The following is a 14,033-nucleotide window of genomic DNA, read 5'->3' on the forward strand; positions in this document are numbered from 1 at the left end:
ATCCAGAGGAAGAGCCATGGAATCTGCTCGTACCAGCCAGGAGCAACAGTGCTGTGCTACAAGGATGAGTCTCTGTCGTCACCCAACCAGCCCACCTCCCTGCAGGTCCTGTTTGGTCCACCTTTTGACACAGAGGGCTCCTCCAACAGCGAGGGCAGCCACGAGACAGGCGACTCGGGCCGTTACTCTCACGACGAGACAGAGATGACCAACCTGTCCTCTGGTCCCAGCAGCCGCCCTGCGTCTCTGAGAGAGGAGAGCGGGGGGTCATTCTGCAGTCCTGCCCAGGAGAGTGAGGGGGAGCTGGAGGAGCAGTCTCACCTCGACCTGGAGATTGGAGACTCCATGGAGAAACCGTGCAACCATCACCACTATCAGGCCCCAGACAATTCCCAGCCTGCACTTTCTCTCTAGCAGTCTGTGCGACCTCCCATCAATCTCTCAACCCTAAACTCACTCCACTGTTTTAAAAGACAATGAGCAGAAATCCAAAAATCCAGGTCTTTGGAAGAACTGGGCTCTGGTTTGGGTTCTGGTGATTTCTATCAAAGAATCTTCTTCTAGTGAATGTGTACTCATTTTATTTTTATTCAATGTTTGTGTGTATGTGTTTGAAAGAAAAATCTCACCCACCATGAATGTTTCAAGAGATCGTCAAAAATGTGAAATGTGACTTACATTTTTGACATTATTTAAGAGTTTATCACTGGAGCAAAGTGTAGAGTGAGCCCTTCTTTTGCTGATTATCTACCTCAGGTTTACCTCTCAGTAAACTCCAACTATATATTTAATAATAACGACTTATACCTGAACTATATAAGGGGTCTCTTCCTCTATGGAGCAACTGATACTTCCTGATGGCAATAATTAGTTTTTGCTAGGTAAAATGTATCCCGTATTCATTTTCCTCCTTGTTTATAATGAAGTACGGGATTGTAAGGGTACTGCAGATCTCAATTAAAGCGTTGTTATTTTCTTCTTTATCACAGGTTATTTAGACTATTTCTCAGGTTACTTTACAATAAGCTTTGAGTGTTTGGCTATGGTAGATTAAGGGCCAGTACAATTTACTACATAAGTTGCTGAAATTCAATAATAAGCCAGTATGACACAATGTACTTTTCAGGTTATCCATAGTAATAATGGTTATTTATATAGTAGTAATAACCATAGTAATAATGGTTAAGACATTTTTTGTTATTTTTTTCTATTTGTTAATGTGCAGTTGCCCTTACAATTCCTGTTTTATACTACCTCTTTTTAAGCATTATTTTGTTGTGTTACTATTTTCCTAAACTCAGGGAACAAGGTTTAGTACATTTGAAAAGCCATGTGTAATGTTCCATGGTTGACTGACAGGGTATCTTCTTAGTCCTGAACTGCTCATTGTAGATGGTAGTTGCCATAGATCTGTATTGAATGTATCTCTAGAACATTGTCAGTTACGGTTCAGAGCCTTGTGATGCCCCACTCACAGGTGGAAAAACTTCAGTTGAATTCAGTTGGAATAATGTGTCTGTGGTATGGCAGGCTATCTTTTTGGTTATTTTGGGAAAGAACATACCAAAAATGCTTGTGTCGATGTGTTTCAACACAGCAGACCTTAAAAGCTTTATAAATGGCCTTAAATGGGGAAAGAGACCCTCAGATGTCGGAGACAAGCAGAAAGGATCATATACCAAAGTCCGATCCATCTGAGGTCCAACTCTTTGACACATGGGGATGGGAGAAGTGTGAAGAATGATTGTTGAAAACCAAAAGCGTTAAATCAGTGCGATGGAAGTGAATGGAATGAACACCAAAAAAACATTTTATCTCTAAAGATATCTATATTTTTGTTGACGTTTATGTACTACTGAGTACAGATTTGAGTTAATTTTGTTCTTTAAGTAGTTGATACTTTACCATAGAGTAGAAAAATAAGTTTAGCACTTGTCAGATTAGTTTGATTTGTTGATCACAGCCAATGTGCAGCGGTGACTGATGCTATCATACAAAGTAATTGTTTGCTCCCTCTGTTTGTTTTTGATCTCTCAGCGGGTCCCTGGGAAAATTACAATGAGGTTTTTCTCATGTATTAGACCAAAAATCTAACGCAGATCAGTTGAGATGCTGCTTCTAAGACAAAGCTTTGCACATGTGTGCCCCTGTTCTGTGACCAACTGAGTTGAGATGCGGGTTCTCTCAGAAAGTGCCCCCAGGATTTTGGGCCCTTGATAATGGTTAAAATGACAATTATAATCAATGTCATGCACACTAACCAAATCACCCTATTATTGGTTTTCTTTAGAGCTTTACTGTTGCAACTAGATGTGTACATTGTAGGGGGAAATTATATTCCGGAGCTATATACAGAATATTATATTAATTCTTATCCTACATTGCAACAGTATTTTCAATCAACGGATTTCTAACTAATAGGATGACAGTTTGCATGAAGTGTGACACAATCAGTTTTACTTTCTTTTGAATGGCAAACAATGTATACCAAAGAATTCAGTTCACTGTTGCACATTGGTAAGAGATCCATTTAGACATATATCTCTGCATGATATTTTCTCATTTTATTTGGTTCCAAAAGCTTTATCCCCATTTAGGTTTTGATTACTACTTAATAAATGGGTGTCTATTAGACCACAAACCAAGATGAAAGTGGTAAACAGTTAGTGCTTTTAAACATGCATTGTTATTTGTCATTGAAGCAAAAAATAAACCGATTTTTATACATTATTTTTTACTTTTTCTCACTGGAGAAATACATATTATTGTTTTTTTCAATGGGGTTTCATATACCCCAGTTTTGAGAAAGTACCAACTGAATTTAGTTTTTTCCTAGATGCCTAAAATGTATTAATCTTTGATACGAATGTGAATACTTCTTTAAACTGTTGTAGATGATCATTAGTCTGAAAAGCTGTGTTAAACTGTCAAGTTCATATTGTATATGGAATATTGTTGTTTTTGCTTTTTATTTACATGTGTAATCCTCTGCATTGTTATAATGCCCAGTGACCGCAATCCAACTCTGATAACAACTAAAAGCTGGAATAGACTAGTTATTATTGAGCAGTTGCAGTAACAGTATTGTTTTTGTCTTTTCAATTGTGATAAAGAGTAACCATAGGGTTCTCATTCTTATATATGTTTTCAGAATCAGAATGTTTGAGAGGGTTCTGCATTCTCGTATTGGTTGTGAATGTCCAATAAGTGATATACCGTCTTCTACCTCAGGTTCCTCTTCCAGCTTTTGATAGAGATGTGATGGATGCTATAGTCAGAGGGAGCCAAGAGATGAAAGAACGAGTGATGCAGATCCAGTCCTGTGTCTCTTAAATTTCAAGAGTTGTGTTCTCTTTTTTTTCCTGAACATGTGAATATAAAGGGATGAAGTGGAGGACTTGGTGTGAATCATAATTCTCTGGTGCTCTGAGTCCCCTTTTCTTCTGCAGTCACATTTTTCTGTAAAGGCTGTGCTGCTGGCTTTAGCTGCAGTGGTGGAGTGCTGTGGGTCATTTACAGTTAAACTCAGGGGAACCCACAGCTGCTCCACAGTTGTAGCGAGAGTAGCTTTGGGACACAACATTGGGAGTCTATGTAACCAATACACACTCTCGTTGTTGTGTTTTGTCATTATTTTTTGTCAATGTTTTTTTCCCTTTTTTCTGTTTGCTCTTTGATCACAACACCAACAGCTTTTCTTCAAGGTATTCAAGCAAGCCTAGGTCCTTACAACTTTCTTCATGACAAAAATGTTATAGCCTACTTGTCCAATTAAAGTTAAAAATAATTCTGAGACTGACTGAGTTTAAATAAACAATGTGAACTTTCTTGCACGTATTGGTATGTCTGTCCTCACCAATATTAGAGTATTATTATAAAACTATTAGAGACTGTATTAGAGTAGCTAATATATTTAGTACACACACACACACAGGTGTACACACACACATCAGCACTGACTATAGGTTAATTTGATATTGTTGTAGGTGTATGCAATAGCTAAGTTAGCTATGCAAAGTGCCGGATAGGTAACCATTTACAGTAACTGCTGTTAATTTTTCCTCTGTCAATAAACACCATCAGTCGACAAAAGATATAGGATATAGCTAATCTGACCTTTCTGCAGCAGGTCTGCCAAGGCAGCTTTATCTTGTAGCAGGTTTAGGGACTAACTTACTTACACTAACTACTACTAGCTAGTATGACTATAGTATAGCCAGTAACCTACTAGCCAACTTTGTTCAGTTGTTGTTGAGTTTGTTCTATTGGCATGCAAACTTTATAATAAGTGCTGCATCTTAGCTAACATTAGTAATTTTATCTTCCGGTCACACTCACACAATCAAATCCTCTCTTTGTGCTACCGACCTAGACTGTAAACACTCCCCCTAAACAATGAATATTCTATGAGGGGGTGTGTACATCTGGGTATGAACAAAACAAGAAACGAAAATCCCAAAATGAAATGATATTTTGTTGTTATTTGATTTCCATTATTCCATGTCCAACTTTGACACAATAAATGAGAAAATACATTGACTTTGTTTTTCCATTTGGAAATCAAAATAACGAAATGTACACAGACCCTGGAGTGCACTTGTAAGGTCATGTCCTTTGGTCCATGTTGTGACAATGGTTGTCTTCCTCACCGAACTTTGGGTCCAAAGACTGAAAGCTTCCTCTTGTAGTCAGTTAAGGCCCCTCTGGCATTATCTTCAGTTATTACAGTCCATCCAAGCATTGGTCTTCCCTTATCTGAAAAAGCAGCAGTTAATTACTGTTAATGGATGAGAAACGTCAATACATAGATTGTTTAACCCCATGTGTATGACAGTAGTGCCTCTGGAGAGATCTGTAACCTACAAAAAAAATGGTGTGGTGTCAACAGATGGCTGTGAGTAAGAAACAAAAACATCTATAGTGTAGCCTATACAACAACTTTATTATTTTAGTTTAGTAAAACATTTAAGCTTTTTGTAAATCCTGTAGCATATTCCTACAGTAAAAACAACTTTTGAAGTGTGTAGAGTAGTAGTTAGGCCTATTAGGCTGCAACTCCTTATCATGACTAAGCAGATATCACTTCAGAAAATGAATAGTGAAAAACTCAACCAAAGAGAGTGTTAAGTATGTAGTAAACCTCAAATAAACCGTTCTTAGACAGACAGATATTGCCTCTAAATATCCAGACTGGATTTATTAGCTTCCGCCCCAGTCGCATCATTACAGTACACCCACACTTCTGACGGAGCGACAGTGTAGACACATTCAACGTGCCAATGTGGAGGGGGTTCTGTGCTGTCACACAAAAGGTTCCGTTTGTCAAAATCTAATATTAACCGTGCTTTACAAGTGCCAAACATGTGCCACGTGGAGAAATATGTGACAATGATACAATGTTAACAATAATTTCCCTGCGTGACACAGGATATCATGAAGTTGAATTTGTCTGCTCCTCCCAAACTTTGCAAACGATTGCAGCTTTCCTCGTCACACAGATAGCTGTGATTGCTGCTGGGGGAAGAGAGCGGTTGGGTACTGTTACCTTCTCAGCACAATTATGCACGTTTAAGTCATGTAAGAAGCTCTGTAATGTCAAAAGAACAGGATAAAGATACCTTCTCGCTCAAAAGAAACCGAGGTAATGCGCGTTTTTGATATTTTTCCCTTCCTGCGCGTGGTATGTTGCTGTCTGTGGGGGCACGATACGCTGCACACAAGTCTCGACCATAATTACGACGTTGAAGGAGCTTATCGGCCTACCTCAAGGCCTTTGAAATATTGAATGAAACTCTAAATAAATAGACAGCGCTGGCATTTTCAATTGAAAAAAAATATCGTAAACTATTCAAATCTAATTGACCTTGCTGACGTGAAAAGTTCGTCAAAACTTTCACTGTCGGAATGTGTTCGCAAATTTGGAACTGCCACGAACTTTAAAAAAAAAGAAAGTGTTTTTTTAATGTAACCAGCTGACTTTCTCTTATTGCCGTGAACGATATAGGAAGTGCATTTAAGTGACATGTAAGTTGTCGAAATCTGACGAGTCTTTTAATTTAGTTAACCGACTGTCTGAGACTTGAGTTTTACCTCTGTGGGACAAATTATGTTGCATAAACTGTAGGCCCTATTTATTTATAACAAGATATAGGCTACAGAAATTGAAAACATTGATGATCATTAATCACATGCGCCAGTAGACGACTGTAGGCTATCATACAAGAGCTAGCCTACTGTTTTGCGAAAAACATTTTTTTAATAACGATTACACAAACTAGCCCACAAATGGAGATGTGGGTGGTTTTAATAGCATTGAACAACTGTTACATGTCTGACATATTTACAGAGCTGTGTGTATAGGCTAATAGATACCAGGCCAGTATGGCCCCCCAGACCCAGTAGATAATAGATACCAGGCCAGTATGACCCAGTAGATAATAGATACCAGGCCAGTAGGACCCCACTCCCCCAGACCCAGTAGATAATAGATACCAGGCCAGTATGACCCCACTCCCCCAGACCCAGTAGATAATAGATACCAGGCCAGTATGACCCCCCACCCCAGAAGATCATAGATACCAGGCCAGTATGACCCCCCACCCAGAGCCAATAGATTTATTTTAAATTTTATTTCACCTTTATTTAACCAGGTAGGCAAGTTGAGAACAAGTTCTCATTTACAATTGCGACCTGGCCAAGATAAAGCAAAGCAGTTCGACAGATACAACGACACAGAGTTACACATGGAGTAAAACAAACAACATGGAGTAAAACAAACATACAGTCAATAATACAGTATAAACAAGTCTGTATACAACGTGAGCAAATGAGGAGAGAAGGGAGGTAAAGGCAAAAAAGGCCATGGTGGCAAAGTAAATACAATATAGCAAGTAAAACACTGGAATGGTAGTTTTGCAATGGAAGAATGTGCAAAGTAGAAATAAAAATAATGGGGTGCAAAGGAGCAAAATAAATTAATTAATTAAATACAGTTGGGAAAGAGGTAGTTGTTTGGGCTAAATTATAGGTGGGCTATGTACAGGTGCAGTAATCTGTAAGATGCTCTGACAGTTGGTGCTTAAAGCTAGTGAGGGAGATAAGTGTTTCCAGTTTCAGAGATTTTTGTAGTTCGTTCCAGTCATTTTCAGCAGAGAACTGGAAGGAGAGGCGGCCAAAGAAAGAATTGGTTTTGGGGGTGACTAGAGAGATATACCTGCTGGAGCGTGTGCTACAGGTGGGAGATGCTATGGTGACCAGCGAGCTGAGATAAGGGGGGACTTTACCTAGCAGGGTCTTGTAGATGACATGGAGCCAGTGGGTTTGGCGACGAGTATGAAGCGAGGGCCAGCCAACGAGAGCGTACAGGTCGCAATGGTGGGTAGTATATGGGGCTTTGGTGACAAAACGGATTGCACTGTGATAGACTGCATCCAATTTGTTGAGTAGGGTAGGGTATTGGAGGCTAATAGATACCAGGTCTGTATGACCCCCCGTGTAGATACCAGGCCAGTGTGACCCCCCCATACTCAGTAGATGATAGATACCAGGCCAGTATGACCCCCCTGACCCAGTAGATAATAGATACCAGGTGAGTATGACCCCCCATTCATATTCAGTAGATAATAGATACCAGGCCAATGTGACCCCCCCCCCCCCCATACCCAGTAGATAATAGATACCAGGCCAGCATGACCCCACTCCCCCAGACCCAGTAGATAATAGATACCAGGCCAGTATGACCCAGTAGATAATAGATACCAGGCCAGTATGACCCCACTCCCCAGACCCAGTAGATAATAGATACCAGGCCAGTATGACCCCCCACCCCAGAAGATCATAGATACCAGGCCAGTATGACCCCCACCCAGAGCCAGTAGATAATAGATACCAGGCCTGTATGACCCCCAGTAGATACCAGGCCAGTGTGACCCCCATACTCAGTAGATAATAGATACCAGGTGAGTATGACCCCATTCATATTCAGTAGATAATAGATACCAGGCCAGTGTGACCCCCCATGCCCAGTAGATAATAGATACCAGGCCAGAATGACCCCCTGACCCAGTAGGTAATAGATACCAGGTGAGTATGACCCCCATTCATATTCAGTAGATAATAGATACCAGGCCAGTATGACCCCCCTGACCCAGTAGATAATAGATACCAGGCCAGTATGACCCCCTAAGACCCAGTAGATAATAGATACCAAGCCAGTATGACCCAGTAGATAATAGATACCAAGCCAGTATGACCCAGTAGATAATAGATACCAAGCCAGTATGACCCAGTAGATAATAGATACCAGGCCAGTATGACCCAGTAGATAATAGATACCAAGCCAGTATGACCCCCCCCTGACCCAGTAGATAATAGATACCAAGCCAGTATGACCCAGTAGATAATAGATACCAAGCCAGTATGACCCCCCCCAGATCCAGTAGATAATTGTAGTGGCATAACAATCCAACACGTCTTTGTGATTGAGCCTTTAATGTACCTTTGCATCTTTGAAGAGCCTTTAGGAGGATGTTGGTTATCGACTGTGTATGAAGACTGGGAGGCTGTCAGGAACTCCAGGCAGGTGTCGAGTGTATAGACCAGGGTTAGGCCCCAAATGGCATCCTATTGCCTATTTAGTGCACTACTTTAAAAGGGTTAGGTCCAGAGTTCCACTATATTGATCAATTGTGGTAATATACCCTGGAGAGGAGAGGAGGGGAGGCTACAGCTGAGTACTGGTAATTTGATTCTGTTTACCAAGTATACTGACTATACCATACTTAGGTTACATGAATTTACAGTTTGCCACGTATCATATGGGCAACTTGGATAACGTGATAGGGGCAGCAAGCTGCCAAACATTTTAGATTGGACCATTGAAATTGGGTTAAACTACAAGAAAACAGTGTGCAGACAGCCTTTCTTATAATTTAGTCCTAACACTGCTTGCACATGGACTTCACGAAGGTGTAGGCAATAAGCCATTCATGAGAAAATTAAATAAATTCTGTGGTGTTCAACATATTGGCATGCCACAAGTAAGTTTTCTATACAATGTCTGTCAGAGTGAAAAGTGTGCCTTGTAGTTTAAGGGGAAACCTGCATTTTATGTGGCTGTATAACATTTTGTGTGGTTTTCTTTCTCAGGTAGAGATGGTGGGCTTGATGATCTAGGAGGGCCGGGTGTTCTGCTGGATAGCCCAGACAAGAAAAAGTGCAAGTCGAACGCACAGGTAAAATACCAGCACAATAGTCTAACTCTGAGATTCCCTTTCTTTGTTATAGGTCGAAAATCTTGTGGTTTCCGATATTGACCAACCTCATTCAGTCAAACAATGCTATATCAAGACAAAACAAATATGCTGGTCACTTATTCATCAAACTTTTGAGAAGTTCTCTGAATGGCTGTTGATAGTCAAGTGTTTGACGCTGCTTGCATAGTTCTGTATCAACTACCTTTATCATTGCCTTTTCATGTGTGTCCCCAGGCCCATTTCTTCGCTCCCCTATCTGAGTATGCTCCACCACCAAACCGAAGTGCTGACCACCTAGTGGCTACCAATCCTTTTGATGACAACTACAGCACACCATCTTTCAAGCCTCTGTCCTCTGGGAACCCATATTTTGGCCACCCGCACTACCCTGGCTGCAGTGGCTATGGCCTGCCCAGGATGGACCACCTCATGCCCAATAGGATGCCCTCTTCTTACAGGGGTCCCTACCAGATACGAAACCAGCTCCACCCTTTTGCCCAGACTCAAATGGGCATGGGGTTCAATCGACCCCCTGACTTTAACTATGGTTACCATGAAAATCCCAATTATGGTAACCATCCACCATTAAGCAACAACAGTAACATGCCACTTCCACCCAATCAGCCTTTAAGACCAGGTCCCCATGACAACTTGAATCAGGTGCATCTGCATAATGTGACCCAAAGCACTTCTCCTGACATGGGCCTGAGCTTTAGATCAGCAGTCAATCCAATTGGGAATCCACCTCCCCAACCCGGCATGGACCCTAGTCCTGGTTTTACTCGGCAACAGCAAAACAACAGCTTTACCCAGTCCAATACACCGACACCTAAACAGGACATGAGTGAGGTGGTGTCAAGCAAAAGTACATCCCAGAACACATCTCCACGGAAACGAAGCCATGGCTCAGAGGAGATCATGGGTCAGAAAAACTCTGTCGACCTGAAATCAAAGAATAGAGGCGCCCTGGTCTGTCAGGGTGCAGGTCAGCCTAACACCACAGAGAAAATCAACGGCATCATCCACCCCAATAATGATTCCCTGAAGAAGTCCCCACAGTCAGGCAGGCACATGGAGGCAGCCCCCCTGGAGCGGAGTAGAAGCAATGGAGGTGGTGGTGTGGCCATCAATAAGACATTGATGCATCCCAACAGGCCTAGCCACTCCACCACGGAGCCTGTGTTTCCATGTGGAGTATGCCTGAATGAAGTGAATGATGACCAGGAAGCTATCCTGTGTGAGGCCTCGTGTCAAAAATGGTTCCACAGGGTTTGTACTGGAATGACTGAGACAGCTTATAACCTGTTGACAGCAGAGGTGTCGGCAGTGTGGGGCTGTGACATCTGCATGGAGGAGAAAGGGGCACAGCTCCATAGAACAAAGGAGGTAACAGGGCAGCCAGCAGGGCAGCAGCCAACAGTTAACAGCGAGTGATATGGTCATGAATATGGGCCGTCAGTAACATTATTCTATCTTACACTGGTAATTTTCTTTGGTATGCTTCCTTTGTAGGTGATTTTTCCTTACGTTTTTACAAAGGGTTACATTTTTACCATTTTGTTGTTTTATTTGATATTTGGTATAATTTGGATAGCAGTTTCTGTCCCGTGCTTAGACCGATGCAAAAGCTAGACTGAAGTTCTGTTTAATGTCATATGTATTCCCTATTATTGGGCAGGTACCATTGACCATGTTGACCACAATAATGCCATTCTCTTAACGAGGTCCTTACTGTTCCTCTCAACTTTCCTGGCCTATAGTTTATTTAAGCTATTACAACATCAGTATGAGTAAGCTATCCGGAAAGGTTAACTGATTGACGGATGCAAACGCATTCAATGTTTTAATCCGATATGTTTTGCAACTGCTGTTATAGTTTGACAGATTTTGAGCAGTATGATTGTTTCCCAAAAACTTGATAGTCACAGCTGGAGTGGTGTTCCAAAGCCATACACCTGTACTGTATGCTATACAACCAGATTTGGATCTGATACATTTTTTAGAAATTATTCGATACATGTGGGTCGTTCCACAAAGTTTACAACTTGGATAAATCTTAAGGTTTAGTGGGTTAATATCTCCCTGGAAGTCAGAGAGTGCACGGAGGAACATGTCAAAATTGTGGCACTTTAGCAAGTCTTTATTCATATTAAAAATCAGATTTGTTGAATTCTCCATGTGGTTTATATTAAAGGGCACTTTGAATATAACAGCCTTTTAAAATTCAATATTGGTGCACAATTTCTAATTAAAATATCAAAGGGATGCAAAAGGCACTAATTTCGTGGAACAATCCATGTGTGTTTTTCAAACTGTTGATATTGAATGTATTTAGAGCCTTAATGAATTTAGTTTGTAAAACATTATGCAGAATCAAATCAAATGTATTTATATAGCCCTTCGTACATCAGCTGATATCTCAAAGTGCTGTACAGAAACCCAGCCTAAAACCCCAAACAGCAATCAATGCAGGTGTAGAAGCATGGTGGCTAGGAAAAACTCCCTAGAAAGGCCAAAACCTATGAAGAAACCTAGAGAGGAACCAGGCTATGAGGGGTGGCCAGTCCTCTTCTGGCTATGCCGGGTGGAGATTATAACAGAACATGGTCAAGATGTTCATAAATGACCAGCATGGTCAAATAATAATAATCACAGTAGTTGTCGAGGGTGCAGCAAGTCAGCACCTCAGGTGCTGAACAGTTGAACCTGGAGCAGCAGCACGGATTACGCTCATTTAAATGAACCTATTATATAAAAGACATGTTATACTCTAAAAATGTTTTTAGCATGTGTGCACTTTGCTTTGCTCTAATTGTATTATTTTTGCGCCAACATGATGCATTTAAATCAACATTTCTTTATATTTTGTTTTTAGGAAAGGTAAAATAATATGATAATTAGTAATAAGAGACATGCTATTTGCATAAAGGGAAAATAACCTTGGTTCAAAATAAAACTTCTTTGTCAAATTATAGTTTCAAGCATGGCTTCCATTTTTGCTACTAGGGAAGGCAGTTTTAGAAGTAGTTTAAAGTACACTAAATATATTTTCAAATGGTTTGATTTTCTCATGTAGATTTGTCTTACTGTTTGGAGAACTTTTCATTAAGTTCGATATTGCAATATTTTGGTGATTCAACTATTTTCTAAATTTCCCGCCTACTTTCTATGGGAGGACATTGCTCAAGTTAGGCTTCGGCCCATCAGACATAAATATTGGTAGTTGATATTGATCAGAAATTTGTTTTCATATTGTCAGTCATTAAAAAAAAAAAACTTCTATAAAACAAATCAAAACTACTGATCAAAACTACTCAACAACTTTTTTAACTACTCAATGTGGCATTGTGAATGTTTACAGTACTGTGCTCAATTTTGTATAATGTAATTGTATCATTGTTTGCTTCCTTTTTGAACTGGTATGAACGAGCAGTTAATATTTACTGTTGATTCAGTTCTAACATCAGCATCAACAGCCGTACAAGTGTTTTGATACATCATTACTTCCAGATATTTTGCTTAATATATCAAGTGAAAAAACTGCATTTGTATGTTGTTGACTGTTAATTTTTTTGCCATTTGTGATGTAGCTGAATATTGTGTGATCAAAATATTGATAATGTTTATAGGAATAATATATTATTTTCCCATTCCAACTGAATTGATAATGGTTTTGAATCCAGTTTTATTCGATTTAACACAAAAATGGTCATGTACCAACATTTTATTTCATTTCAGAAGTACATTCCTTACAGAATAACAACTCCACTTACATATCTCGTTGTTTGCAAAGTGCAGTTAGCTTGATTTTCAAGTTCATTTTTAAATACTAGATGATTGACAGCAGATGCCTTATTTTCTTGACAGTTTAAAATGTTGTTTATTAGTAAATGTAATGTATGAATAACCTGTATGCTCACTGTACATGCACATGAACTGTTTGTACTTTTCCTACATCGATTAGCCACCAAAAAGGATATAATTTTCAGATGAGCACCTTATTATATTACCTTTAGAATATTGAATGTACCGGTACATGATATCAGATGTTAATTTCAGTCATAATTACAACAATGTTATTGTGGTTTTATGAAAATTATGCAGAGGTATATATAAAAATAAAAGGCAAACGACTCAATTGTGAGGTCTGGTAGTAGATTAGATATGAGCCTCTGTAGCATGAACAATATGGTTTAATTTCTTCAATGACCCAAAGCTTAATTTGTTTTGTATTCTGTTCCTTATAATGAATGTATGCAGTAATAGTACAGATTCCAAACTTTTTTTCTAAATTGACAAACATTTTATTGTAAAACTTATTTTAATAAAAACAACTTTGAAATCGTGTCTTTGCTTTTGTGTTGAAAATGTTGGGCTATCAGATTTACACCTTCAAAACAGACCTTAAAAAATAGCCCCTTAGAGCACTAGGAACACGACATTAGAACATTTAGAACTATCAGATATTCTTTGCTTCAACCCTTCAAGTCCAGCTGGGCTCTAGGATCTGAATGTAGGCTGGCCTGGCAGTGGCCCTTTAACTGGCGCTAAACTTTGAGACAGGAAGTACACCAATCGTTCGTGGAAACAACTTTATTTCTTCCTTGGCAACCATCAATAATGTTGTAGCTACTACCACCACACAACAATTTAGCAAATCAAAGTTAACTATACAATTGGTTTGAAATGCCTTTGACTGTCAAAGATTACACATGGACACAGAAAAAAACGATTGGTAACATAAATGTACCATTAAAAGGAGTAAGTTAAAGGTTGGAA

The 14,033-nt window shown here is 39.7% G+C and overlaps 2 protein-coding genes and 1 long non-coding RNA gene across 3 annotated transcripts in view; 2 read left to right on the forward strand and 1 right to left on the reverse strand.

Moving 5' to 3' along the window:
• Positions 1-3,828, forward strand: part of LOC115112285 (protogenin A-like) — a 45,770-nt gene extending 41,942 nt beyond the window's left edge. Inside the window, exon 19 of the mRNA XM_029639242.1 lies at positions 1-3,828. Coding sequence (XP_029495102.1) covers positions 1-414 — 414 coding nt within the window. The 3' untranslated portion in view covers positions 415-3,828.
• A 633-nt stretch (positions 3,829-4,461) lies between these two features.
• LOC115112287 (uncharacterized) lies at positions 4,462-6,500 on the reverse strand. The gene is made up of 2 exons (XR_003860918.2): positions 5,619-6,500; positions 4,462-4,755 (listed from the first exon to the last, which is right to left on the reverse strand). It is a non-coding gene; the product is annotated as an uncharacterized LOC115112287 (long non-coding RNA).
• pygo1 (pygopus family PHD finger 1) lies at positions 5,509-13,601 on the forward strand. Its single transcript, XM_029639243.2, has 3 exons — positions 5,509-5,641; positions 9,148-9,233; positions 9,489-13,601. The coding sequence occupies exons 1-3, from the start codon at positions 5,593-5,595 to the stop codon at positions 10,686-10,688; spliced, it is 1,335 nt and encodes a 444-aa protein (XP_029495103.1). The 5' UTR covers positions 5,509-5,592; the 3' UTR covers positions 10,689-13,601.
• The last annotated feature ends 432 nt before the right edge of the window (positions 13,602-14,033 follow it).

The sequence above is a fragment of the Oncorhynchus nerka genome, linkage group LG27 (genome assembly GCF_034236695.1).
Source record: "Oncorhynchus nerka isolate Pitt River linkage group LG27, Oner_Uvic_2.0, whole genome shotgun sequence".
NCBI classification, from domain to species: domain Eukaryota; kingdom Metazoa; phylum Chordata; class Actinopteri; order Salmoniformes; family Salmonidae; genus Oncorhynchus; species Oncorhynchus nerka.